This window comes from Dysidea avara, chromosome 10, assembly GCF_963678975.1.
Source record: "Dysidea avara chromosome 10, odDysAvar1.4, whole genome shotgun sequence".
NCBI lineage: Eukaryota > Metazoa > Porifera > Demospongiae > Dictyoceratida > Dysideidae > Dysidea > Dysidea avara.
This window is the reverse complement of record NC_089281.1, coordinates 12157318-12170331: the sequence shown is the minus strand read 5'-3', so window position 1 is coordinate 12170331 and position 13014 is coordinate 12157318. Positions and strand designations below refer to the sequence as shown.

Sequence of the window (13014 nt, the reverse complement as noted above, 5' to 3'; positions counted from 1 at the left end):
GTACATATGTACTCTCAGCATACCAACTCACAAGAGATTTGAGCTTATTGCTGAAGAGATATAGCACTAAACATCCGGTGGTGTCAAAAAACGCGTTTGGGGGTAACTTCGTGAATTTACGTATTCTCGTGTTTCTCCCTATAGAGTCCGCGATTGTTGTCAGAAAGAAATTGCACTCAATGCTTAGCTTGTTCCCCGTGCTTTTCTACGCCGATAGAATTGAAGACAAGTTAGAGAACAATTTGTATGGATCGGATAATCAAATAGTGAGTTGAAATAGTGTAATATATTTGATCATGGGTCTTGTTTTATCACTTTCAGTGTTGATATACATGCTATAAACATTTGGTACAAATAAACTTGGCTTTCTTCTGAGGCTTCCTTTTGTACCCTGCACACCAGTAATGGTACCACCTTCAGCAACCGGGGTGATCACATCCTATCCATGCTCTCTGGGAATCTTCAGCCTCATCATAGTTACCTCCACATCCTTGACAAGTGTTTTCATTATCCTTGTCTGCCTCCAGACCTATAAATAAAGCATGCAATTTTAACTATCACATTCAATTTTTTTCTTTTGGAACAAAGGCATACCTTGAGATTCATCTGCCTTTCTTTTTCTTGTTCTTTTTGGCTTGGGCTGCTGTTGTGTGTAGTTCATAGCATTCACTTCTACATCTGCATGTGTATTGCACGTACATTGTGTTTATGATTATGCACAAATTACCATGAGTCTTCTTTTTTCTTCGTATAGGTTAGGAACCTAGACCGAGGCTCTTCGTGGTTTCTAAAACACGAAGAGCCGAGGGCGTGGTTCCTAACCGACTTAGAAAATGCGGGCGTTATATATATATCGCTATGTAGGTGGAACCATTGTGGGATTGAGTTATATGTCGTTTCAAAATCGTCAGTGTTAAAACAAGTCATGCGACCATGGCCACTGGTAGAGAAGATTGAACGTGTTTTCGAATTAAAGCTTGTAACTAGCTACATTATCGCTGCTTTTGTTAGCTGGTGGATCAAACAAAGAGTGATAGCTACTGTGACAATAAAGTTAAAGCCAGCACTACCAAGGGTTTAAAGTAAGTGGTAACATTGTTGTCAATGGTTAATAATACTTGGTCTGGCGTTAGGCCTTCTGTGACTAAGCCAGTATATACACGATTTCACACCTACATAACTTTTTTTACAAGAAACAAATAAACATTCTACAAGAAAGCTTACCTATTTAGTTCTTTTAATAGGGAGTCCGCTTGAAGTACAGTAAAAGCATATTAAACAGGCTTGAAACTTTGACGGGCATTAAATAGAACTCCGTTGTAGTTCTGGAATTCTCCGCTTATGATAGCAAACGTACCTACAACGTTATAGTCTAGCTCCCATAATCGAATGTGGTGCTTATAAAAGGAATGGAGTAGGTCTGTTGGTCTATGGGCTCTTATAGTATGTTCACGTTGAGCTGAATCCTGAAAAACAGCTAAAAATTAAAAGTGGATTTTTTCTCAACAGAGTTAACATTTCAGCCAACCAGATGATTGGGGCAAGCCTGAGTGAGCCCCACACTAGCGAGTCGCCCACGTAACTTTCGTCTCAGCGACCATGCCCAAAAAACTACAGAAGAAATCAGAAAGAGACCCTGAAATAAACGGACTTACCGTGAAATAAACGGCATAAATCACAGCACTTCCATATATGTTCGTCTCATCGACCATGCCACGGAGAAATATACGATGTAGATTACAGCACTTCCATATATGTTCGTCTCATCGACCATGTCACGGAGAAATATACGACGTAGATTACAGCACTTCCATTTATGTTCGTCTCATCGACCATTCCACGGAGAAATATACGACATAGATTACAGCACTTCCATATATGTTCGTCTCATCGACCATGTCACGGAGAAATATACGAAGTAGATTACAGCACTTCCATATATGTTCGTCTCATCAACCATGTCACGGAGAAATATAAGACGTAGATTACAGCGTATGAAACACGTGTATCAGCGCGTGAATATGAAAATCACCTAAGGTTGGCTAAATGAATGCAGAAGAACGGCTTACAAGAAGGAGACAGCTGTACAGATTGAGAAGGCACCGAGAAACACCAGAAGAAGCTGAAGAAAGACGAAGGAGAAACAGAGAATACTCCAGAACAAGATATGCTCGGCAAAGGGACACAATTTTGCAGCAGAGAAGGCAGAATTAGTATGTAAAATAATGAATCAGTCACAAAACAATAACATTGATTTATCTACATAATAATTTTGTTTGCTTGCCCATTAAACATGTCCAGGCTCGCCCCACGATGTTGTTTGCATCTGTCTAGTTATTGGTAACAGCAAAGGTGTCAACAACAGACATGTACGGTTTGGCTCCATTACAAGTTCGGGAAAGGGCTGCAATGGACACTGTACTTATATGGCTTTCCCATAGGAAATGTATTGTGAAAATTTTGATTGGCCGTAAATTTTATGTCAAACATTTGAACAAAAAAGATTTTGAAATATTTTTAGCGGATCAAGCAGTACTACAAATGAGCCAAATTTCAAGATCATGTGTAATTGCATCCATGAGTTATTAAATGTTTTTGAGGATTCAGCTCAACGTGAACATACTATAGCCTGTATATATTGTGCAGAGCATGCATAGCAAATCAATGATCAAAAGTGAGATTTGCAATGCTGAGGTCTATCTGCTAGCAGGTTTCTAACTAAGTTAGTTAGAGACCTGCTAGCAGGTTTCTAACCATTTTAGAAACCTACTAGCAGGTTTCTTCATGGTTTTTAATGACCTCATTATCTGCCAAAGATCAAAGCGTACTATGCATAGCTAACTTTGTTGATGAACTTTTCTAGGTGTTTTTTTAGCAGAAACAATCATATTTTGTCACTATGCAGTGCTTTATTTGCATGCCTTGAGTATCATCATCCTTTCTCTTAGACTTTTTTGGCAGGGAACTTGTCTGTGGTTCTGCATCTATATGTATGTGCAGAATTGATCAGTATATCACATCAATATGTACATTGGTTTTACAAGTGATACTACCTTGTTCGTTGTTACGCTTTTTTTTTTTCCTTTGGCTTTTTGTTTGGCTTGTTTCATTTCTTCCTCTTCTTCAATTCTAGTAATTATTTCGTCTTTTCTTAAGGCCTCCCCATAGTAACTGGGCTTCACTCTTTTCTTGTCTTTGTCTTTGACTTTGTCATGTTGTTGTTGAAGATGTTTCAAAAAATATGCAACTACATGCAATTGCACTGGTGTCATATCATTACCACATTTCTTGCATGCCAGTTGTTGGCAACTGCAGTTGATGAAGTGGAGCTTAAACTTGTCTCACTTGAACTTGTAGATGGTACTGAAATTGAAACTAAAGCAGGGCCTGACACAGACTCAAAGGGAACTGATGGAAGTAATTTTTTTGTGTCTATTGCTTCTCGGTTCACTGGGTACAATCCGGTTGCTCGAAATCCACTTTTAAGGTGGTCAGATTTAAATGAGCATTCCCAAAGCTTGGCAATCAAGCCTATAGAATGATAGGTTGTCATATACCCTGTAGTCTTCTACAGTTTATAACATTGACATAGTAACATACTGTATATGTGCAAAAAATATTTGAGGTATGTAGTTATCGCATTGTTAATTTCGAGGATCACTCGTCTTCCACATAGATTGCCCCAGCAAATAGTTTTGAGAATGAAAATTTCATGGACAGCCAAGCAACTGTAATATCCGTGAAATTTACGTACCTCAAAAATTTGTATGTACAATAATTATGGTATTTAACCAAATAATGGAACTGTGTAGGAAGAAATTATCATTTTAGCAAAGTGTGTTAAATTATAAGATTTACACATTAACTATAACATCTTTATAATGTGTCTGTAGATATGTTACCTGGAAAAACTTCTTTAGTTACGTTAGCAGCTAACGTCTCTGTTTTGTGATCTTTCATAATTTTTTTCCAGGCTTGTTTGATAGGGCCATAGACACCGACATCGAGAGGTTGCAAGATGTGGGCCCGGTGGTATGGGGAGGAAGGCAATACAAATGTATCCCTTTCTCCTTGGCAATCCTGATCAGCTGCAGGGATAGATGGGATTGGTGCCCATCTACGAAAAGCACAACGGGCCCTGTACTCAGAAGGTGATTGACTGATGGGACGAATAGCTTGAGGAACCACTGAATGAAGTTGTCAGCTTCCATCCATCCACTCTTGCTGATGCTGTACAGGGTTCCGGCCAAGCCATCAGCTGTCCACCGTGTGTAAAGGTGCACACCTTTATACAAAATGTAGGGAGATATCCTGCTTCCATCAGCTGAGCCACAGCCAAGTACTGTGACATATTCTCTGCCAGTGCCACCTCTTGTTTCATGGACATCTCTGGAGCCCTTCTTCGCCGAAACTTGGCCAGATGCAATTGCTAGGGAGAACCCAGTTTCATCAGCATTCCAAAGGCGACTGGCCAGATCTGATGCATCAGCTATTTTGACTTCCTCCAAAAACATCTTCATTTTGTCAAACCAGCTGTAAATGATCTGTAAATAGTACGTATACATATTTAATAGTTATACCATGGCCAAGAGGGATTTGCCTGATATATATGCCCAGGCCCGAGGGCCGCAGGCCCAAGGGCGCGGGCATATATATCAGGCAAATCCAGAGTGGCCATGGTATAAGTAATATATACCACTCTGGCTTGCTCACCTAATAATAGGTGAAGGAAGACAAACCTGCATTCACTACATTACTTTTATACAGAGGTTTGCAAAAATCGATTGTGGGTTTAAATTGTGGCCACAAAAAAGAAATGATTGTGGGTTTCACTGGTTGTAGTAATACCATTTTAAACCAAATAATCACTTTGTGGATGAATAAAGTTACCTAAGGTGCTAAAATAAACACTTAGACATATAGGTTGTGAATGTTTGAGGCATCTTTTCGTACAGTTGAAATGTACTCTGTTGAAAAACAATCCACATTGCAAAAATGATTATTTAGTGATGCTTAGTAACTGAACTATGCAATGCTGACTCACTCATTTCTTTTTACTTCACAACAATGCCCCTGACTAAATCAACATGTTTAATTCAAACCCACAATGCAAAACTTTAAGCAGCTCTAATTCAAACCCACAATGCAAAACTTTAAGCATCTCTATATAAATAATCAAAGGGAACTGATGCTTTGTAGCTGCCTCAGCATCAAAGGCAGTTGTGGTCAGGGCTATATCATGATATTGCCCTAACCACAGAGCAATATCATGGTCAGGGAAATATGTCATATATAAAACTGTGATTTCCTTTGATCTGAGGTGTCAAAGTGGTATATATCTATGTAACACTTTGACACCTCAGATCAAAGGAATTCTTGGAAATATGTGATATATAACCCTGTGATTTCCTTTGATCAAAGGAATTCTTGGAAATATGTGATATATAACCCTGTGATTTCCTTTGATCTGAGGTGTCAAAGTGGATTTCCAAGAATTCCTTTGATCTGAGGTGTCAAAGTGTTACACAAAGGTGTCAAAGTGTTACTCAAAGGAATTCTTGTGTAACACTTTGACACCTCAGATCAAAGGAATTCTTGGAAATCCACTTTGACACCTCAGATCAAAGGAAATCACAGGGTTATATATCACATATTTCCAAGAATTCCTTTGATCAAAGGAAATCACAGGGTTATATATCACATATTTCCAAGAATTCCTTTGACCTTTCCTTTAATTCCAAAGGTGTCAAAGTGTTACTCAAAGGAATTCTTGTGTAACACTTAAAGGAATTCTTGTGTAACACTTTGACACCTCAGATCAAAGGAATTCTTGTGTAACACTTTGACACCTCAGATCAAAGGAATCATCAGATCAAAGGAATTCTTTATGCTACAAATGTGATGTGGAAACTCATTACTGCATTCCACAAACTGTACAGCTTTAATGCTTCTTACTATTGAATACTGTAGTAAAATGTATATGAAACCTATATGACCAACATCCACTTTACATTGTGGGCTTCAGTGATCTCCTGTGGCCTACAATTGAGCCTCCTGTGGCTCTCAATTGAGACCAACCGAATCCCACAATCAAAACTGTGTCGTGGTGATAAGGTTTCTTATACATTTTGAAAACATTACATAGTAAGTACTAGTGTTATAGTAAGAGCTAATATGAAGCTTTGATATAGTAACAATAATGATATATTCAACCACCACAGAGGATCCTGGACAAATGCCAGACCACATTAAAGGCACCCTCAACCACATTAAAGGCATTTAACTTAAAAGTGAATTTAGCAGCTTAAAAGTAACTTGAAAGGGTTAGAACTACTTTAAAAAGCTACCTTGAAGTGTAACATAATTTGCAACACTGTAAGTCGTGCATTACCTGATATGTACGCACTCACCCTCGGGCATCGTGCATACAGAAAATTGCATTGTCCTTGCAACAACCGGCCATGCGCTGTTTGAGCATGCGCGTGTTTTGAATAATAAAACGCGCGCAATATAGTCAGGTTCACTATGTACTTTTGTTCAAAGTTTATGGAGATTAGCAAACCTACACGTTTTTGGAAAGCTTAGAGCATGAGGAATCTGAAAATCAATGTTTACATTTGCACATATTCCTGCAAGGTCAGCATTTTAAAATTTCAAAATGGCAGCCAATAAAGTAAGAAATTCCCGATATATCAATTTTAATTTGACATAAAAGTTCATTAATAAACTCAACAAATTCTCTGGTGACATTTTTACATCTCTATTTATTAGAGGTGATATTTAATCATGAATAATTAGAAGTTTTTACAAATGGAATAGAAGAGCATCCATTATGCTGCAATAACTCAAGAATAGTTCTAAGCAAAAAGAATTGTGGAATATTCCAGATTAATTTAATGAGATCTTTGTATAACTGGAGCAAAGTATAAGTTTGGCTTTCACTGAAACAGTTCAAGCCAGAAAAAATTGAGTTACTGTAATAGAGCAGTCACATACTCTAATAAAGCAGTCAATTTTGAGTCCACATTGCTAATGTAGCAGTCACTTTCATGAAACTCCTAGCTAGCGTGCTTATGGAATTTCAGGAGATTAGCTAATACTAGGTTTGAAAGAATAATCGTCATTTGCCTAAAATATTCTCTCTTAAAAGGAACTTTGTTAATTAGCAATTGGCAACTATGACTTCACCCTGACCAGATCCAAGAGCACTTTTGCACGTACCAGTTGGTGGCATGCATCGACACAGTTTACTATGTCAAATATAACTTTGCTCAAAATTTATGGGCCTACATAATTATTATTAGAAAGCTTAGAGCATGGAGATCAATGCTTACATTTATACAGATACCTACATGTTAGTTAATTAGCAGTTTGAAAATAGCAGTCCATATGGTGCAAATTTCTCCATATATCAGCCTTTTATTGACAGAGAATTGTAACAAACACTATTTCTATGTTCTCACACCCATATAGAATCCATTAATAGCCCCTAAAATGCTAAGTAACTTAAAAGCAATTTATTTGGCAAATAGTTATTGCATGAAACAAAGTGAATAAGTGAATTATTAACATTGAGATGTAGAGTACAGCTATGTATAAAGACATCACAGCTATGTACATATGTACATATACATGTATTTATGTCTATTACAGTTAATTCAAAGATATGAACCTAACAATGATCAGCACTGTCACTGTTGTCATTTTTGATGTATTATACAGTACGATAGTACTATATATATATTAGGGATCATGCAGAATTGAGCTTTTCTAGTTCAAAATATCACCCTAAAACCAGTCTCAATTTCCCTTCATGACAGCTTTGCAACATTGGCTAGGCATAGCCAAGCTCAAAATGTCTTTAGACTAACCCCAAACTCTTCCAACAAAATTTCTATAGCATTTTAAAATTTTTCTATTCAACAGAATTTTACGCTGACTGACTGACAGCCAAGCATAATTTGACATATTGGCTTGATTTTGCCAACTGTAGATGTACAATACATGCATCATGGACTTGCCTTTGTCCTCCTTTGTGTTCCAGTTCTCTTCACTGACAATGCAAGGTGTCAATTTACGCTACATAACGTGATACAGCTTAACTGTGGCTGTGTTAGCTTATCGCCGGTATTTTCCATAGCAATATGATTGATAGTGGAGACACTTCTCACGCTGTTCTTTGTTTGCAACGCTGTGTAACGTGAAAAGCATAGCTGAAAATGAAGCATAATGGCTACCTCCCTTTTTGCTACATAATTGATAGTTGGGACATGTGTCCAGGTGTATAGTTTTCCAAGTGCCCTTCTTTCTTTGATGCAGTATATGTGCAAGTTCACCAGTCATAATCATGTTAGTCCTACATTTAATCCCTATATTTCAGTCTATACAGTAGTGAACAAGAGATGTTACCTATATGCTGCAGTGGACATTTAATCCCTAATTCAGTCATTTATAGACTGAATGAAGTATAGGGATTAATTGTCCACTAGTATATCTGCAGATGTATAGGCAACCTTTCTTCTTTCACTACTTTTTAGCAATTCCCTTGTTTCTCTACTTTTTTGATCGTAATCCAACTTTAAAATTTTTCATTTTTCCTTCTACTTGTATGTATATATAAATCTCCGTCACTTGTGCATCTGTACCACACAAACACAGTTCTGTGCAAGGTAAATCATTGCAATAACACCAGCATTTTAGCATGGAGCAGTTACTTGTAAGCCTGTCATTAAAAGCATCTTGGCTAGATCTTTGTCATCTTCTGGATAAGAATCACTCCATCAACAATTGCAATATGTGGATTATTTAAAGATGGTAATCATTCTGTTACCAGAAAGGAAATTTACATTGGGTTAACACTGCAGTTAGGTAACAGTGAATACTAATTTTCAAGATCATGTATCAATTTTAACTTGTTGGTGCATGTCTATCTGGTGCATAAAATTGCTCTTGGTGATCATGGTGAATTCATTGTTTATGTAAAAAGGAAACTTCCCTTTTAGGAGAGAGCTAATTCCAATTACTTTTAAAATGAAAATTCTTTCAAAATTCATCTAGTGCTAATTATGCTAAACATACATAAGCACATTAGCAAAAAAAATGGGCTCAAAAGTTGACTGCCTTTAAGCGACTGCTCTATTAGAGTATCTAAAATTTCAGCTTTTCTAGGTTTGAACTGTTTTAGTAGAAGTCATATTATACTTTGCACTAGTTATAATTTGCACCAGTTATACTCCAAATAATCCAGAATATTCATTAATTCTTTTCACTATAAATTATTCCTGAATTATTGCAGTATAATAGATGTTCTTCTATTCCCTTTGTAAAAACTTTCAATTGTTCATGATTAACTGTCTCACCTCTAATGAAAAGAGGTGTAAAAATGTCACCAGAGAATTTGTTGAGTTCATTTATTAAACTTTTATGTCAAATTTAACTTGATATATTAGAGTTTTCTTATTTTATTAGCTGTCACTTTGAAATTTAAAAAAATGCTGACCTTGCAGGAATCTATGCAAATGTAAACATTGATTTTGAGATTCCTCATGCTCTAAGCTTTCCAAAAATGTATAGGTTTGCTAATCTCCATAAACTTTGAGCGAAAGTGTATTTTTTGACATAGTGAACCTGACTAATACTGCGGTTTTCCAGGTTCTTGCATTTCAAAGCGTCATGCGCTAATAATGTGTCAGTATGCTCAGTTCTTTAAATACACCTGTAATATTCTGTGGCTGTCGAGTTGTATGCGTAGGCATCCTTGAAGTCCTGTGAGTCAGTAGTTGTTACTGAAAATCTACTGTTGAACAATTGCGCACGTACATGCTCGTATAGCGCATGACGCCTTGCATTGCAAGAACTTGGAAAACCGCTGTACCGGGTATAACAGTACGCAGGTATCGAAGCCGTTCAATTCCGCGTCAGTTAAATCATTGCATAACCGGAATTATACACACTTTTACGGCAAGTATACCAGGAATGGTAGGATGATCACTAGTTAGCAAATACCAAAACCCTGGTATTGCACGCATTTTATTATTCAAAACACGCGCATGCTCAAACCGCGCATGGCCGGTAGTTGCAAAGACAATGCAATTTTCTGTACATATCAGGCAATGCACCCCCCACAGCGCCACAACCATTACTTCAATCTCAGTCATAGGCGGCGGAAAGGGGGGAGGGGGGGGCTAGGGGGCCAAAGCCCCCCCTCAGAATGATATCACACCGAAATTATCTTTCTTGGAGTGGGGCTGAAAACCGTGATAAAGATCGAGATACTCTAATAGAGCAGTCACTCTAATAAAGTAGTCAGTGTGTAGCGAGCTATATGTAAGGATTTTTATGTAGTTTATCAGCTATAGAAATGGTAGCTGGTGAGGTGGAAAGCTCTTGTCAGTTGGTTGTGACCTTTTTTTTTTTTTTGGTCTCACCTTACCAAACTATAAAAATAAGTCTGGATCAGCCCAACCCCCCCCCCCCCCCTCATATCAACTACTTCCTCCGCCGCTGATCTCAGTACAACATATAGCAGTACTAAATTACTGCTATAGATGGATGGGGGAGGCAGTCAAAGGGTTTCAAGAGGTAAGGCACTGCTGAAAACAGTTTCTTTTAGCCGATGCAGTCACCCCACTAATAATCATTAAATCATGGAATCCTCCCTATTTGGAAGAGCCTTAATAATACTTGATGAGCTGCTGACAAGTTTTTCTTGAATTCAGTACAGCAAAATCAGTTTCAGTCAAAAAAATACTTATTGGAAACATTTACAGGAGGCAAAACACTCATTATACCCTGTAGGGCCAGCATTTTCCTACACAATAGGAATCCCAAAATATAATTACGTGTTATGTTTTAAGCCATCTTGTACACTATATAAAATAAGTGCCAATAAGCTTAAACCTACTTCTTAAGCTTCAATGGTAAGATTAATTGACAGTGAAACATGGCTGGAGTGATTATTCATTATATGACTAGGCTGAAGCTGCAATTAAACCATATATGTGTTCTCGAGTGGAACCTCTCCCCATCTGGATCTGCCCTTGGTGACTCCTCTGTGTGATAGTGCCATACCAATTACAAAATACATTCCTAGTATTTTAGAAAATAGTACGCAAAAAAAATCCTTTGATCTTTGAGAGATAATGAGGCATTTAAATTACTAAGAGACCTCTGGATAGGTTCTCTAATTAGAGACCTCCTATACAGCAGATAGGTATCTGCATATATCTCCAGTTCAGTGAGTCAGTACACAGCACACTTTACTATTAACATGCTGAGTAGCATTGCAGATCTCACTCATGATTTGATATGCCTGAGGGAAGCATGGCAGATCAGTGAGCTCTCTATAGATAACAATGTGGAAAAAGTGATCATAGGTTTACATTTTGTGAAGATATGATGACAGTCAGCCTGTCTATCTACTATAAATATACCCCACCATTTTCTAAGTCAGTTAGAGATATGTGACTTAAAAATTTCTTGGCTTTGCCTCACGAAGATCCTCATGGTTGGTCTCTAACTATAGCATAGGCCACACTATCATAATATATCACATTGATGTTGTTTATTTATACATACAAAAATTAAGTGAACATATGAAAACAGTTGAGATTTGTGATTCTTCATCATAAAAATGTTTAGAATTCACTTGGTATAAAGACTGGCAGCAAATACAATGTCTCTTTTGATAAGAGAGGAGACTTTATCCATCTTCACAAACAAGTCAGAATCTCCCACAGTTTTGGCTGCACTCTTTACATCACGACAAGTTTCATCTAACCTCTGGATGGTACGAACTATTATGCCTACAAAAATGGAAACACAAATGATTCACATTTCTTAGTTATGTCCTAGCAAACCTTCTTGGACATCAGTTAGTTGGATAATATCAACAAATTCCTAATGCGTACTCAAGTAGTAAATCATAAATACACAAGTGTCCTGTAATTCTTACTGTGCCCAAGGCCCACTGATAAACTACTTCAGCCAGACCAAATTTGAATTCAGCTTGATAATCCTCAACTAAGGTATCCAGACCACACTCCTGTTCCAGCAGTGCTATCTTGGCAGCCACTCTCAATACATTCTCTTTTCCCTATTGTAACACTATATGTATCAACCGTGATGAAGCAGACAGTATGGTGTGAAAGATTTGCAATTTCTTTCAGTTAGGTACAGCTGTATGCAACAAGTACAAGTACTGTACTCCTATACATATCCATCTACATGCATTCTCTTTATAAAACTAACTCAAAGCCACATGAAACCCTATTCTGGTAATAAGCATGAGTTTGCAAAACTATTTCCCCACCAAGCATTCACATACATGGTACTACTGTACACATATTATGCTTAATACCTTCTTTAGTTGTTCAGTAAGATTTGGTTCACTACATTTAGACTACAAGGGGGAAGGAAGGAAACCTGTATACTAAATAAAATATTGTTTCTCATCTAACCTGCTGAAATACCATACAAGACAATATGGCAGCGACTTCGGGTGGCTCCAAGTCAGAAAACGCACTCTCAAAGAGTAGCTCAGTAATGATGATCTCATGGTTGCCCATTTCACAAGCCACTCTTCCCTTCATCTCCATAATACCACTCTCCTTCAGGTACCCTAGTCGCTTTAGCACCTATATACATGCACAACCAACTGTACACTGATATCAATACATAATGGAAAGGGACAATATGCTAAAACAATTTCTTCTATCCTTGATAAATAGCAGGTTCAATACTTTATTTATTATTATTAACACTTTACAGTGACCAGCACTGAAGGTCTGACAGCAACACGTGCTGCAGCCTTAGAATTACCTAACCTAATTTCAAGGACTTAGACCTAATGACTTGACCTAGTGACTTGACTTAGTGACTGAATAAGGTGTAACAGAAAAGGGGCCAAACTAAGGAAAAAAATCCCTCCAGCCCCAGGAATCGAACTGCAGGTCACCCAATGTCTAGTTGGGGCCATACTCAGTCTTCCTCCAGGAGGGATGGATTTTCTTCCTT

The 13014-nt window shown here is 37.6% G+C and overlaps 1 protein-coding gene and 1 long non-coding RNA gene across 2 annotated transcripts in view; both read right to left on the bottom strand.

Moving 5' to 3' along the window:
• Positions 1-212: 212 nt before the first annotated feature.
• On the bottom strand, positions 213-761 carry LOC136268597 (uncharacterized). The gene is made up of 3 exons (XR_010707057.1): positions 728-761; positions 595-672; positions 213-529 (listed from the first exon to the last, which is right to left on the bottom strand). It is a non-coding gene; the product is annotated as an uncharacterized lncRNA (long non-coding RNA).
• Positions 762-11521: 10760 nt separating this feature from the next.
• LOC136268596 (superkiller complex protein 2-like) overlaps positions 11522-13014 on the bottom strand; it is a 22639-nt gene continuing 21146 nt past the window's right edge. Inside the window, exons 25-29 of the mRNA XM_066063973.1 lie at positions 12459-12635; positions 12359-12400; positions 11954-12094; positions 11859-11898; positions 11522-11804 (exon numbers count right to left, since the gene is read on the bottom strand). Coding sequence (XP_065920045.1) covers positions 11644-11804; positions 11859-11898; positions 11954-12094; positions 12359-12400; positions 12459-12635 — 561 coding nt within the window. The 3' untranslated portion in view covers positions 11522-11643. The remainder of the gene's footprint in view (positions 11805-11858; positions 11899-11953; positions 12095-12358; positions 12401-12458; positions 12636-13014) is intronic.